The sequence below is a fragment of the Anomaloglossus baeobatrachus genome, chromosome 5 (genome assembly GCF_048569485.1).
Source record: "Anomaloglossus baeobatrachus isolate aAnoBae1 chromosome 5, aAnoBae1.hap1, whole genome shotgun sequence".
Taxonomy (NCBI): Eukaryota; Metazoa; Chordata; class Amphibia; order Anura; family Aromobatidae; genus Anomaloglossus; species Anomaloglossus baeobatrachus.
The window spans coordinates 578,587,946-578,604,685 of NC_134357.1; the positions used below are offsets into that span (position 1 = coordinate 578,587,946).

General features: G+C 43.6%; 1 protein-coding gene across 1 annotated transcript in view; it reads right to left on the minus strand.

The window, feature by feature from the left end:
• LOC142313113 (uncharacterized) overlaps positions 1-16,740 on the minus strand; it is a 297,964-nt gene that overhangs the window by 213,723 nt on the left and 67,501 nt on the right. Inside the window, 1 exon segment of the mRNA XM_075352098.1 lies at positions 9,631-9,647. Coding sequence (XP_075208213.1) covers positions 9,631-9,647 — 17 coding nt within the window.

Consider the following 16,740-nt stretch of genomic DNA (forward strand, 5'->3'; position numbering starts at 1 on the left):
TGCAAGGAAACAGCATTAACCCTGGAGTGGAGTTGCTTTCTATACATGGAGGGAGGACAACCGGAGCGAGACGTACCGGCCGTCATAGACAACCCTGGTCACAGTCTCACAATATATATATATTTATTCACAAAATGAGGTTTGGATCAATCGATGTAGGACTTTGTTCACATTGATCTATAATGATACGAACTTTCCAACTGAACCAGACCTGGAGTTTCCCCAGAAAGTCGCAATTGAGATACTGACTTAACACAAAGGAATTTCTCTTGTTGTTTCCAAACGAAATGAACTGCTTTATTTCAATCAATATGGACTATTTGAATCATCCATTTATAAGTAATATATATAATAAATGGCACTTGCCACAATGTCCGATGAATTTGTGTATAATTTTTCATGTTTTTTGTATAAATTTACGAATGTGAATCACTTTAACTAATTTTATATAAATTATTGGTTTTCCAGTTTTGTGAGAAATCCTAATGGAAATTTTAAGATCAACTACTGTTCACTTAAAGTACATTTTCCACCTTAATACAATTATGTAATATTGTATCATATTGATATTATACTTGTGAAACCCCATATGATTGCTCTATATTTTCACTCATGCATTCTTATTTTTTAATATAAATTAATAATATACAAGTATTAAATATAAACATGCAAATAGAAGGGTCATGTGGATAATAAATATATATACATGATCCTTTTTTATTATTGCTAATGTAAAATTATAAATAGCATGAATATATGATATATTCATTTGTTGTTTAGCTTTTGTTCTTGATTATCAGGGTCATCTAATGACAAATAAAAATGATAGAGCATTCATATGTGATTCTAGCAGAAGTATTTTTGTTTCACATATACATATATATGCTGTTTTTTTTCACTTGTTTACTTTTTTTCTCATCCAGCTTTGTCTGCTGACACAAATGTTTCCATTTTCCGCTTGATTGCCCCAGAGGGAGAGGGGAGTATATAGCGGCACTGGCAACATTCACTAGTTGTTATGATTAAGGGCGTTAAGCCAGAAACGCGTTAACCACGACTATGCCATGTCTGTACTGCACTGAATAAATCACCTGGTCACTCAGCTGGATTGCTTTCCTTCATTTCTCACCCCTATTAATGTTAACCTTTTTTCTTTATAACAATTTGGGTTTTTGCAACAGCTATTTCAGTTTCATATATCTAATAACTGATGGACTGAGGAATATTTCTGGATTGAAATGAGGTTTATTGTACTAACAGAAAATGTGCAATCCGCATTTAAACAAAATTTGACCGGTGCAAAAGTATGGGCACCTCAACATAAAAGTGACATTAATATTTCGTAGATCCTCCTTTTGAAAAAATAACAGCCTCTAGTTGTTTCCTGTAGCTTTTAATAAGTTCCTGGATCCTGGATGAAGGTATTTTTGACCATTCCTGTTTACAAAACAATTCCAGTTCAGTTAAGTTTGATGGTCGCCGAGCATGGACAGCACGCTTCAAATCATCCCACAGATTTTCAATGATATTCAGGTCTGGGGACTGGGATGGACATTCCAGAACATTGTAATTGTTCCTCTGCATGAATGCCTGAGTAGATTTGGAGCGGTGTTTTGGATCATTGTCTTGCTGAAATATCCATCCCCTGCGTAACTTCAACTTCGTCACTGATTCTTGCACATTATTGTCAAGAATCTGCTGATACTGAGTTGAATCCATGCGACCCTCAACTTTAACAAGATTCCCGGTGCCGGCATTGGCCACACAGCCCCAAAGCATGATGGAACCTCCACCAAATTTTACTGTGGGTAGCAAGTGCTTTTCTTGGAATGCCGTGTTTTTTTGCCTCCATGCATAACGCCTTTCTGTATGACCAAACAACTCAATCTTTGTTTCATCAGTCCACAGGACCTTCTTACAAAATGTAACTGGCTTGTCCAAATGTGCTTTTGCCTACCTCAGGCGACTCTGTTTGTGGCGTGCTTGCAGAAATGGCTTCTTTCGCATCACTCTCCCATACAGCTTCTCCTTGTGCAAAGTGCGCTGTATTGTTGACTGATGCACATTGACACCATCTGCAACAAGATGAAGCTGCAAGTCTTTGGAGGTGGTCTGTGGATTGTCCTTGACTGTTCTCACCATTCTTCTTCTCTGCCTTTCTGATATTTTTCTTGGCCTGCCACTTCTGGGCTTAACAAGAACTGTACCTGTGTTCTTCCATTTCTTTACTATGTTCCTCACAGTGGAAACTGACAGTTTAAATCTCTGAGACAACTTCTTGTATCCTTCCCCTGAACAACTATGTTGAATAATCTTTGTTTTCAGATCATTTGAGAGTTGTTTTGAGGAGCCCATGATACCACTCTTCATAGGAGATTCAAATAGGAGAACAACTTGCAAGTGGCCACCTTAAATACCTTTTCTCTTGATTGGATACACCTACCTATGAAGTTCAAAGCTCAATGAGGTTACAAAACCAATTTAGTGCTTTAGTAAGTCAGTAAAAAGTAGTTAGGAGTGTTCAAATCAAGAAATTGATAAGGGTGGCCATACTTTTGCACCGGTCAAATTTTTTTTAAACGCGGATTGCAAATTTTCTGTTAGTATAATAAACCTCATTTCAATTCAGAAATATTACTCAGTCCATCAGTTATTAGATATATGAAACTGAAATAGCTGTTGCAAAAACCCAAACTGTTATAAAGAAAAAAGGTTAACATTAATAGGGGTGCCCAAACTTTTTCATATGACTGTAACTTGTGTGTAGCTGTGCCAAGGTGGGATGAGGGGGCCAGTGCCAGCATGGGGGGAGAACACGCATGCCAGCATGGGGGGGGGAACATACATGCCAGCATGGGGGGGAGAACACATGCCAGCATGGGGGGGGGCATACATGCCAGCATGGGGGGAGAACACACATGCCAGCATGGGGCTGGGGAACATACATGCCAGCATGGGGAGGGGGAACATGCATGCCAGCATGGTGAAAACATGCATGCCAGGATGGAGGAAACATGCATGCCAGGATGGAGTAACATATATGCCAAGATGGAGGAAACATGCATGCCAGGATGGGGAAAACATACATACCAGGATGGAGGAAACATACATGCCAGGATGGAGGAAACATGCATGCCAGGATGGGGGGGGGGGGAACATGCATGCCAGCATGGGGAAAACATGCATGCCAGGATGGGGGGAAACATGCATGCCAGCATGGGGGGAAACATGCATGCCAGGATGGGGAAAACATGCATGCCAGGATGGGGGAAACATGCATGCCAGGATGGGGGGAAACATGCATGCGAGGATGGGGGGAAACATGCTTGCCAGAATGGGGGGAAACATGCATGCCAGGATGGGGAGAAACATGCATGCCAGAATGGAGGAAACATACATGCCAGGATGGGGAAAACATAGATGCCAAGATGGGGAAACATGCATGCCAGGATGGGGAAAACATACATGCCAGGATGGATGAAGCATACATGCCAGCATGGGTAAACAAACATGCCAGGATGGGGAACAATGCATGCCAGGATGGAGAAACATATATGCCAAGATGGAGGAAACATGCATGCCAGGATGGGGAAAACATACATACCAGGATGGAGGAAACATACATGCCAGGATGGAGGAAACATGCATGCCAGGATGGAGGAAACATGCATGCCAGGATGGAGGAAACATGCCACGATAGGGTACATTTACCAGGAAGAGGAACATTTACCAGGATGGGGAACATGTTAAGATGGGGAATATTAACCAGGATGGGGAACATTTAACAGGAAGGGGAACATGCCAGGAAGGTGGACATTTACCAGGATGGGGGTACATGCTAGGAAGGGGGACATTTACCTGGATGGGGTACATTAACCAGGATTGGGAACATTTACCAGGATGAAGGACATTTACCAGGAATGGGGTACATGTCGGGATGGGGGAACATTTACAAGGATGGGCAATATGTCAGGATGGGGTACATTTGCCAGCATGGGGGAACATGCCAGAATAGGGTACATTTACCAGGATGGGGAACATTTACCAGGATGAGGTATATTTACCAGGATGGGGCCATGATGGGGACAAATATACCAGAATGTAGGAAATATATATCAGGATGGGGGACATGTTTACCAAGAAATGGCCCAGGAAGGGGGACATAACTACACAATGAAAGGGAAGGGGATCAACTCGTACTTCTTTATGGGATTTCAAGATGTTCAGACTTTGAAATGTAGATGTGGATTACAGGGTGAAATCTGATTGCATTCTATGCTAAAAGCTCTGTCTAATATGCTGCAATTTTTTCCAGAAAGATCAATCCAACTGCTGTGTCTAGGAAGGGCAGGGGCTCAGCTTCAATGTGTGGTAAGCAGGCATGAGCTTGATGCCCCCTGCTGAAGAGAAGACTGCAAAGGTAAGGTTACAATCAATTATTTACATGATAGGATTGGTTGGCACTTCAGAAAAAAAATTGGGTTTAGGGCTACAGTTTGGGCACTCGGCCTGTAAAAGGTTCGCTATGACTGTCCTATACGTTCTGTGATTATTCATAGTTTGTACCTGATCCCGATATAACATGGCGTCCAGAACCACCACAACTCCAGCCGCATCTGATAGTCTGGTGACATTTCTATTCTTTATTTCTTTGATAGCTGTGTATAAATAATTATATAGATTTGCATTGTATAAGGGAGTACGTTAGTATCATCAGACAGTTCTTTAAGATCTTTTTCAACTAATTGCTGGAATAAATGAAGAGCGGAACTCTTGATTCCAATGGATAGTCTAAAGGATTCCCAAAATTAGCTGTGATGTCCTCATCAGACAGATTATTATGGTTCTCACCCTGAAGATGCTGGAGGTTCAGGAGGGCACATTGTGCATTATATTGCAAATCCATAAAGTCATTGGTTATACATTTTCCACAAGATGCAATATCAAATTTATTTTCAGAAAAGAATGCCTTTTTACTGTTAAAAGTCGGGCAAATTTGTTGACATCTCTTAAGGCTGCTTTACACGAGTCGATCCATCGTGCGATTTCTTTGGCAAAGTCTTTTTTTTTTTTGTTTGTATCGCTGATAGGTAGTTGTCCATGTGTCACACGTTGAGTGTTGTCAAACGACCACAAAGCGCTCATCGATATATTGATTGGCCATGGCGGACGTCCAAAAGGCTTCACACATGTTTTCCTTTGGTCAATCTGTGTCAGGTTTCCAGTTCTCTTTTGAATGAGCTTGCCCTCGGTTAACATGGAGTTTACTGTTCTGTTGCCCTACGCTATCGAAATCCTCAGAACATATATAAGTATTACATTATACTCAGGCCATAAGAGGATTTCGCTGGGGCAATGACTGAGACACGAGTAGATCAGCTCTTCTCCATGATTAACTCCCTGCAGCAGGAGATGGAGGCGGTGCAGAATAAACTTAGAGATGTGGAGGCACAGCTGGGCCATGATCACCAGGTACTGGGGCCGGCTATACAGGATTTGCAAGTCAGAGTGGAGGCTCAGGAAGCCGTCCCCACTACGTCCGTATCAGCTGCCGGTATGCCTAGGTTACCCCCATTCCGTTTCAATGGTGATCGTAGTCAGTTCCGTGGATTTGTTAACCAATGTATACTGTTTTTCGATGTACATTCTGAGTATTACCGTTCTGATCGGTCAAAGGTGTTATGTATCATTATGTTATTAACCGCACGAGCACTGGCTTGGGCTAATCCCATGATAGAGAATCGGGACATCCGTTTGAATCACCTGGATGACTTCCTGAACGCAATGGCGCAAATGTTTGATGATCCGAATCGCCGTGCTACCGCTGAATCGGCTCTCCTTTCCTTACGTCAGGGAAAGCGTTCTGTCGTTGAATACGCCACTGAGTTCAAGAGGTTAGTGGTAGACACCGACTGGGGAAACAATGCCTTATTGTCTGTTTTCAGAAAAGGTTTGTCCGGTACCATCAAGGACGAGTTAGCCCGTTCCGAATCTCCAGGGGATTTTGAACTGTTTCTCCAGCACTGTGTGCGCATTGATACCCGTTTGACGGAACGTAGACAGGAAAAATGGGCAGCTGTAAACCGTGTAAACAATATTGCGTTTCCTTCCAGAGAACCCGCTCTCAGGACGCCACGGGAGGCCGAGGACGTACCTATGCAAGTGGACTCTCTGCAAAAACGAGAGACCAACGAACGTCGTGAACACCGGCTCCGTGAGCGTTTGTGTTTCTATTGCGGTCAATCGGACCATTTCTTGATCGACTGCCCGAAACGTCCAAATCGTCCAAATAAGGTATTGGCCGCCATGGCAGAGTGTGACAACACGGACGCAGAGTCCGATATCTCTGAGGCAAGTGGACACTTGGATGCGGTATTTCCCTTGACTGTAATGTCTACCTCACCGAAGGACTCAGAGGGGAAATATACCCATTGCTCACTCCCCATTCAGATCCGTTGGGAGGGACAGCTAATTCCTACCTCTGCAATGATAGACTCTGGGGCAGGGGGAAATTTCATGGACTCTTCCTTTGCCAGGAAACACGGTATCCGGACTCAGCAAAGATCCTCACCGGTTACCATGGAGACGGTAGACGGATCTCCGTTAATCTCTGGACCAGTGGATCGGGAAACAGTACCGCTCGAATGCGTGATGAAGCCAGGTCAGCAGGGGACCCTTGTTTTCATAATAATTTCTTCTCCTCATTTTCCGATTATTTTAGGTATTCCGTGGCTACGGTCTACAAATCCAGTCATCGATTGGGAGACTAAAGAAATATCCTTCCCACCGCAGAGTGGTCCGACCATTTGTCCAACTGTTCCGGTTCCAGTAACACCAAATACGGAGGGCACTGTACAGGTACCTGTTTTACCCCCGGTTTACCGTGACTTCGCTGATATATGCGACAAAAGAAAAGCTGATCGGCTTCCCCCGCATAGACCGTATGACTGCCCCATAGACTTACTCCCAGGGGCGGAGATTCCGTTTGGTCATGTCTACCCGTTGGCGGCACCTGAGCTAGAAGCACTAAAAGAGTATATTGATGAAAGCCTAGCCAAGGGATTTATTCGTCCGTCTACCTCACCCGCAGGGGCACCCATCTTTTTCGTGAAAAAGAAGGAGGGGACTCTGAGACCCTGTATTGACTACCGGGAACTGAATAAGATAACCATCCGGAACCGGTATCCGTTACCGTTGATTCCTGAGCTATTGGAGAGGGTCCAACAGGCAAAAATATTCACCAAATTAGACCTCCGTGGGGCATATAATCTGCTTCGTATACGTCCCGGAGACGAGTGGAAGACCGCGTTCCGATGTCGGTACGGACATTTTGAGTACCTAGTGATGCCTTTTGGACTTTGTAACGCTCCCGCGGCATTTCAACATCTAGTTAACGATATTTTTAGGGATATCATGGACCAATTCATGGTGATCTATCTGGACGATATCCTAATCTTTTCTGATTCTCTACAGGAACACCAGGAGCACGTCAAGACCGTACTTACCCGTCTGAGGGAAAACCACCTGTACATTAAACTGGAGAAATGCGAGTTCCACTGCTCACAAATACAATTCTTAGGTTATGTCATCTCTCCTCAGGGACTGAACATGGAATCTAGCAAGATACAAGCCATTCTAGACTGGCCGGAACCGGGAAACATCAAAGAGGTACAACGCTTTGTCGGTTTTGCCAACTTTTACCGACGCTTTATCCGTAACTTTTCAGAGATTGTTCGTCCCATCACTCTGTTAACCAAGAAGGGACAGAAGTTTGTGTGGTCCGCCCAGGCCCAGGAAGCATTCCATCGTCTCAAGGTATGTTTTACCTCAGCGCCAATATTAGTACATCCGAATCCCGCACTTCCCTTTATCGTGGAGGTCGACGCTTCCGACTATGAATTAGGGGCCATTCTTTCTCAAAGGACCGGGGACAAGAGTCTCTTGCATCCGTGTGCCTTCTTTTCCCGCCGGTTGTCCCCTGCAGAAAGGAACTATGACATTGCGGACAAGGAATTATTGGCGATTATTTCCGCTTTCAAGGAATGGAGACACCACTTACAGGGAGCCGCGCAGCAAGTGATAGTACTCACAGATCATCGTAATCTGGAATTTCTTAAGTCTGCCAGGTGCCTGTCTCCACGGCAAGCCCGTTGGAGCCTATTTCTTAACCAATTCAATTTTATCGTTACATACCGTCCAGGTTCACGTAATGGGAAAGCCGATGCCTTGTCCCGAATCCACGCCGTGGACTCCGTGCCTGGAACCCCGTCTCAGACCGTGTTATCGGATGCCAATTTCGTTGGAGTAATCCAGGACCAGGACTTGTGGAAGGACATCAAGCTGGCCTATGATGGTGACGTATTTCTTGCTGCCCCCCCGAATGATGTAACTCTTGTTCTTCGGAATGGTGTGTGGTTGAGAGAGCGACGCATTTATGTCCCGGAGGCCGTAAGACTTCGGGTTCTCAAGTTGGTCCATGACTCCGTGTTGGCTGGTCATAGGGGGGTACAGAAGACGCAGGAATTTCTGAGCCATTTTTTCTGGTGGCCTACCTGTTTAAAGGATGTGAAGGACTATGTCCACTCATGTGTGGTTTGTGCCTGGTGCAAGGTCCCTCGTGTGGCTCCTACGGGACTCCTCCAACCGTTACCCGTGCCATCTCGCCCTTGGGGGTCTATCTCCATGGATTTTATTGTGGAGTTGCCAGTCTCAGGCGGGCACAATACCATTTTAGTGGTGGTGGATCGATTGACTAAAGCTGCTCACTTCATTCCGTGTACCGGTCTTCCCTCAGCCGCAGAGACAGTGGATTTGGTTATCCAGAACGTATTCCGATTGCATGGGGTACCAGACGAGATCATCTCTGACCGGGGCGTGCAGTTCACGTCTAGATTCTGGAAGGGGTTTTGTACGGCACTCCAGATTGATGTCTGTTTGTCTTCTGCATACCATCCTCAGACAAATGGGCAAACCGAACGGACGAATCAAACCCTGGAACAATACCTTCGATGTTATGTCAGCCATCTCCAAGACGATTGGTTGAAGATGCTTCCGTTGGCGGAGTTCTCATATAACAACACTCAGAGCAGCTCCACTAAGGTAACGCCCTTTTTCGCTAACCTGGGTTACCATCCGACTGTTTTGCCTAGGTCACCGGTTGCGGTTTCGGTGCCAGCGGTGGAGGACAGATTGACAGAACTACGACAAAATCTGGAGGTTCTAAAGGACACTGTGGCTACGGCCCAGGAGCGTTACAAGAGGTCGGCAGACACTCACCGGAAACCGGCACCCATGTACAAGGTAGGGGACTCTGTATGGTTATCCACCAAAAACCTGAGATTGGGTGTTCCTTCGCAGAAGCTGGGACAAAAATTCATCGGTCCGTTTAAGATCACCGGAATCGTGAGCCCTGTGGCCTGTCGGCTGCGGTTACCGCACCATCTGAAGGTACACCCGGTCTTTCATGTTTCTCTCCTCAAACCCGTTTCTCCTAATACGTTTCATGGTCGTGTCGTGCCTCCTCCTCCGCCTGTAATGGTCGACGGTGAGGAGCAGTTCGTGGTTGAGGACATTATTGACTCCCGGCTCCATCGTCGTCGGCTTCAGTATCTGGTACGTTGGCAGGGGTACGCCCCCGAGGACGATTCCTGGGAACCGGTGGGTAACATTCGGGCACCCCGGAAGATTGCTCAGTTTCATCGACGGTACCCGGACAAACCAGGCCCTGATCCGTCCTGAGGCCGTCTCTGGGGGGGGAGTAATGTCAGGTTTCCAGGTTTTCCAGTTCTCTTTTGAATGAGCTTGCCCTCGGTTAACATGGAGTTTACTGTTCTGTTGCCCTACGCTATCGAAATCCTCAGAACATATATAAGTATTACATTCTGTCTTTTGTATGGGCGTAATTAGGCAAACTATAAAGCCCTCCGTGACGTTGTCTGGATTGTTGCACGCCCTGAATTCTTCTGACCTGCTCAATCCAGTTCTGCTAATGTGGTTGATTGGTTACATCCCATATATATATAGTTTCTCTTCTGCGTCTGTCTTTGTTGCCTCGTGTGTCCTTAGCATCATTCTTGTTTGTTGTTTGTGGTCTGGTTAATGTCGATTTTGATCCAAAAAGGAAAGATTGGCATATAACAACTTACCACAAAAAAGGGATAACAAGGAGTGAGGGCGGAAAATCCAGCGAACAAACAAACGTAAGAAAAATTAGGAGTAATGCACTATAAAACACTGTGCATGACGCCAAGGCTGAATGTTCACACATCATGACTACAGCTCCGTATAACAGTAATAACCAATCAAAACGCATCTGCTACAACCAATCCAATTAGATTAGGCGTGATTATTTAAAACCACAAATACGCCCTGAACGTTTACTGACGTCACAAACAACTACGAGGATGGACGATTACACGGTGTCACACTTTGCGTTGTGTCGTTCATTAAGACTAAACTGACCGATTTTATGGAATTAAACGATGAGTACACGATGGCCGAATTTCAAACGATTAGGCATCGGTTGGACTCGCAAGGAGCTGTCACATGAGGAGATGTCGTTACGAATGACGGAAGTGCGTCACAAAATCCGTGACCCCAACGATGCATCGCACAATAGATCGACTCGTGTAAAGCAGCCTTTATAGTGTTAAACAGATTGATGTTTTGGCCAGGATGTCATAAACTGTGACTCACATCACGGTGTGAAATAGTTCTTTAAATTTGCAGAAATGATACATTAATGTGCAACATATCGGACGTAACATACACTCATATCAGCAGACTCATTATACATGACAAAATCAATACAAAGTATATCTAACACATGCGACATTTATACCGTATACATATCACACTGCATAATGAGTATTAATGTATATACATACACACTGCATAACGAGTATTGGTGTATATACATATCACACTGCATAATGAGTATTAATGTATATACAGTCAGGGCCAGAAATATTTGGACAGTGACACAAGTTTTGTTATTTTAGCAGTCTACAAAAACATGTTCAGAAATACAATTATATATATAATATGGGCTGAAAGTGCACACTCCCAGCTGCAATATGAGAGTTTTCACATCCAAATCGGAGAAAGGGTTTAGGAATCATAGCTCTGTAATGCATAGCCTCCTATTTTTCAAGGGACCAAAAGTAATTGGACAAGGGACTCTAAGGGCTGCAATTAACTCTGAAGGCGTCTCCCTCGTTAACCTGTAATCAATGAAGTAGTTAAAAGGTCTGGGGTTGATTACAGGTGTGTGGTTTTGCATTTGGAAGCTATTGCTGTGACCAGACAACATGCGGTATAAGGAACTCTCAATTGAGGGGAAGCAGAACATCCTGAGGCTGAAAAAAAAGAAAAAATCCATCAGAGAGATAGCAGAAATGCTTGGAGTAGCAAAATCAACAGTCGGGTACATTCTGAGAAAAAAGGAATTGACTGGTGAGCTTGGGAACTCAAAAAGGCCTGGGCATCCACGGATGACAACAGTGGTGGATGATCGCCGCATACTTTCTTTGGTGAAGCAGAACCCGTTCACAACATCAACTGAAGTGCAGAACACTCTCAGTGAAGTAGGTGTATCTGTCTCTAAGTCAACAGTAAAGAGAAGACTCCATGAAAGTAAATACAAAGGGTTCACATCTAGATGCAAACCATTCATCAATTCCAAAAATAGACAGGCCAGAGTTAAATTTGCTGAAAAACACCTCATGAAGCCAGCTCAGTTCTGGAAAAGTATTCTATGGACAGATGAGACAAAGATCAACCTGTACCAGAATGATGGGAAGAAAAAAGTTTGGAGAAGAAAGGGAACGGCACATGATCCAAGGCACACCACATCCTCTGTAAAACATGGTGGAGGCAACGTGATGGCATGGGCATGCATGGCTTTCAATGGCACTGGGTCACTTGTGTTTATTGATGACATAACAGCAGACAAGAGTAGCCGGATGAATTCTGAAGTGTACAGGGATATACTTTCAGCCCAGATTCAGCCAAATGCCGCAAAGTTGATCGGACGGCGCTTCATAGTACAGATGGACAATGACCCCAAGCATACAGCCAAAGCTACCCAGGAGTTCATAAGTGCAAAAAAGTGGAACACTCTGCAATGGCCAAGTCAATCACTAGATCTTAACCCAATTGAGCATGCATTTCACTTGCTCAAATCCAGACTTAAGACGGAAAGACCCACAAACAAGCAAGACCTGAAGGCTGCGGCTGTAAAGGCCTGGCAAAGCATTAAGAAGGAGGAAACCCAGCGTTTGGTGATGTCCATGGGTTCCAGACTTAAGGCAGTGATTGCCTCCAAAGGATTCGCAACAAAATATTGAAAATAAAAATATTTTGTTTGGGTTTGGTTTATTTGTCCAATTACTTTTGACCTCCTAAAATGTGGAGTGTTTGTAAAGAAATGTGTACAATTCCTACAATTTCTATCAGATATTTTTGTTCAAACCTTCAAATTAAACGTTACAATCTGCACTTGAATTCTGTTGTAGAGGTTTCATTTCAAATCCAATGTGGTGGCATGCAGAGCCCAACTCGCGAAAATTGTGTCACTGTCCAAATATTTCTGGACCTAACTGTACATACACACTGCATAACGAGTATTGGTGTATATACATATCACACTACATATCGAGTATTGTGTATATATATATATATATATATATATGTATATATATATATATATATATATCACACTGCATAATGAGTATTGGTGTATATACATATCACACTGCATAACGAGTATTGGTGCATATACATATCACACTGCATAATGAGAATTGGTGTAGTGTGCACATACAAAGTAAAAGTCTTAAGGTACCGTCACACTTAGCGATGCTCCAGCGATCCCACCAGTGATATGACCTGACAGGGATCGCTGGAGCGTCGCTACATGGTCGCTGGTGAGCTGTCAATCAGGCAGATCTCCACAGCGATCAGAGATCAGCCACCAGCGACCCGTGTAATGACGCTGTGCTTCGTAACTATAGTACACATTGGGTTACTAAGCAAAGCGCTTTGCTAATAGTTACCCGATGTGTACCTTGGCTACATGTGCAGGGAGTAGGGAGCCAGCTTCTAGAAGCTGCGGACGATGGTAACCAAGGGAAATATCGAGTAACCAAGCAAAGCCTTTGCTTGGTTACCCGATGTGTTACCTTGGTAAACAGCGTCTGCAGAAGCCGGCTCCCTGCTCCTTGCACATTCAGATCGTTGCTCTCTCGCTGTCAAACACAGCGATGTGTGCTTCACAGCGGGAGAGCAACAACCAAAAAAATGGTCCAGAACATTCAGCAACGACCGGCGACCTCACAGCAGGGGCCAGGTCGTTGCTGGATGTCACACACAGCGACATCGCTAGCAAGATCGCTATTGCGTCACAAAACCCGCGACTCAGCAGCGATGTCGCTTAGTGAGACGTGACCATTACTACCAAGGCACAGGTTTATGTCTTGATAGGTTTTATAGAGGCCTAGGAAGCTCAACACATGGAGCACGCTGGGATACTGGCAAAGCCCAATGTGGAGCACAAGAAAGTTTAGCAGACCGTGGTGTAGGGAGAAGAGCCCAGACCCAGGACAGGTGTGTGACAGGACCCCCTCAAAAGGACTCTCCCAAAAGAGTTCATAACTGCACCATTGGGAACCATGGTCTTGGATTCTGTCAAGGGCTCACAACATGAGGTTGTTATGAAAATATTAATCTCATATTAATTTTCAATAGTCTGTGTTCATTAAAATTCCTATAACACGACTTATAATCTCATATTAATAGCTGGATATTATCAGTAATTGTAGTTCTCTGTACTCATGATTCTGTATCTGCTGATGTGTGAAGAGGGGGAGCGTTAGTTATTGTCCAGACTTTATCTAGGCTTCTCCTGTCTGGGCAATAGGGCAGAAGACAAAAGATTTATTGAAGACCAAACAAAGTCTTATTTATAATAGATAATGGTCACAAGTTCCTTATCTGGTGAGCTGGGAATTAAGGGATTTATATGTTATCACCCTGGCTTTATGTCATTGTTTGCAGCTGGTTCTTTGAAGCATTACTATAAAAAGACAGATGTTTCCCTGACTAGTGAGCAACAGGAGATGCTAGACTGAAGGATAACAAAGGATAAAGTAAGACAAGCCATAGCAGGTGCGTCTAATGGCAGATTTCCAGGCCCTGATGGTTATACCGCTGAATATCATAAGATTTTATCCCCTGACCTGATCCATCCTTACTAATCTTTTAAATGTAGTTTTCCTCCAAGGGATCCCCATAGACCTGTACACTGATTCACGCACCATAGTTATCCCTAAACCAAATAAAGACCTACAACTGCCTCAGTCTTACCGCCCTATCTCACTTCTCAACCACAATTATAAACTGTTAGCGAAAATTCTGGCAAGCCACTTACAGGTCCTACTACTGGGTCTTCTCTGCGAGGCCCAGACGAGTTTTACCCAAGGGCGAAGCAGTGTGGTAAACATACAATTTGCGGTCGCGACTACTGTCCTTACCCAAGATCCATCGCAACCGGCTGCAATACTGGTGAGTCTGGATGATAAAAGGTCTTTGACAAAGTAGCATGATCCTTCTTATATGAAGTTTTAGGTAGGGGAGGATTCGGTCCAAAATTCCGACAATATATTCAATACCTACACACAAATGCAATCACCTGTGTGACAGTACATAGTTATATCACACCACCAATAGACATCTTCTGAGGAGTCAAACAGGGGTGCCTGTTGTCACCTCCTTTATATAACCTCTCTATTGACCCTTTACTATGTTATCTGTTGCAAACGCCTACCTTTAGGGGACTCAAGACTGACTCTAGGAAGTTAAAAATTGCTGCATTCGCAGATGACCTCTTACTGATCATGGCCAACCCTAATCAAGTCCTAGGTTCACTTATACAAGACTTAGAAGTAATGGGTGACTTATCGGGTTATATTATTAACTGGGATAAAACAGAGGTAATAATGCTACGAGCCCCCAGGCCATTGTGGGCATCGAGATCTCCCTGTCAGTAGACTACCTGCTCTTTAAAATATCTGGGAGTGAACGTGACGAGGCTCCTGGCCAGATTATATAATACTAATATCAAACTGTATAGCGACAATTTAGAATCCACTCTGGTTAAATGGAAAATCTTCAGTTTATCATATCTGGGTAGAGTTAACTTAATTAAAATGACAGAATTTCCACAACTTCTCTATCTATCTGGCGGTGTTGTGGGCGCCGGTAGGAAAGGGTCGACACAGGGAGTGCAGTTCAACTTCTTTACCCACTGAGTTAGTTTTTTTGTAAAAATTCAAATGATTTTTTAAACTCTTCACAACACATGACGTACTGGGTACGTCATGGATCAACAGCTGACATGTGTGCCTGCTAGTCGCCAGTGAAATCGCGTTCCACCCGCGACTATTAACCCCTTACATCTCACTGCCAAAATCTGGCAACTGATGTATATGCGCGTCGCAATTAGGATCACTTACCCCTCCCCCATCGGAAGTCACGTGACATGATCACGTGACTTACGGTGGTTGCCATGGTAGCACAGGGTCATGTGATGCCACCTGTAGCTATTATGAGTCACTTCCTCTTACACACCGCAGTCTGCCGGGTGTAACAGGAGAGCTCCTTTTCTGCAGATCTCAGCTGTGTAGCTGTGATATGCAGATATGGTAGAGCGATCAGATTGCTGATCGTTATAGTCCCCTAGGGGGACTAGTAAAATGAAAAAAAAAAGTTTTAAAAAATTTAAAACAATAAAACAAAATAAAAGTTCAAATCACCCCCCATTCACCGCATTGAAAATTAAAAAAATAAAAACATACACATATTTGGTATCACCACATTCAGAAAGGCCCGATCTATCAAAATATAAAATCATGTAATCTGATCAGTAAACGGCGTAACGGCAAGAAAATTCCAAACGGCAAAATTATGTTTTCTTGGTCGCCGCAAATTTTGCGCAAAATGCAATAACAGGCGTTCAAAACGTAGCATCTGTGCAAAAATGGTACTGTTAAAAATATCAGCTCAAGAAGGAAAAAAATAAGCAGTCACTGAGCCATAGATCCAGAAAAATGAGAACTCTACGGGTTTCAGAAAATGGCGCAAACGTGCACCACTTCTTTTGGACAGAGTTGTGAATTTTTTTAACCCCTTAGATACAAGTAACCCTATATATGTTTGGGGTCTACAAAGTCGCACTGACCTCAGGCATCACAGCAACACATCAGTTTTACCATATAGTGAACATGGTGAATAAAATATCCCAAAAACTATTGTGTGATCGCACTTTTTTTGCAGTTTTTCCACACTTGAATTTTTTTTTGCTGTTTTACAGTACATTATATGGTAAAACTTATGGTTTCATTTAAAAGTACAACTCGTCCCGCAAAAAACAAGCCCTCATAGAATAAGAGTGATGGAAAAATAAAGTTACGGCTCTCGGAAGAGAGGAAAAAAAACACCCGGAAAAACGCCCGGGGGTGAAAGGGTTAATATATTTTTATTCAAGGCTTATTTCCTGCGACCATTGAAATACAAGTAATATCATACTGCGTATTCCAGACATCAGCCGCCGGCCGGGGCTTTTATTTGTGTGCACTTATTTGTAGCTGCCACAAATATTTTATATGCACATCATTTAATTATTGATCTTTATCAAACAATTGATTTTATTTTTTTTTTTGAGTGTCTATAACTATTTTTGGT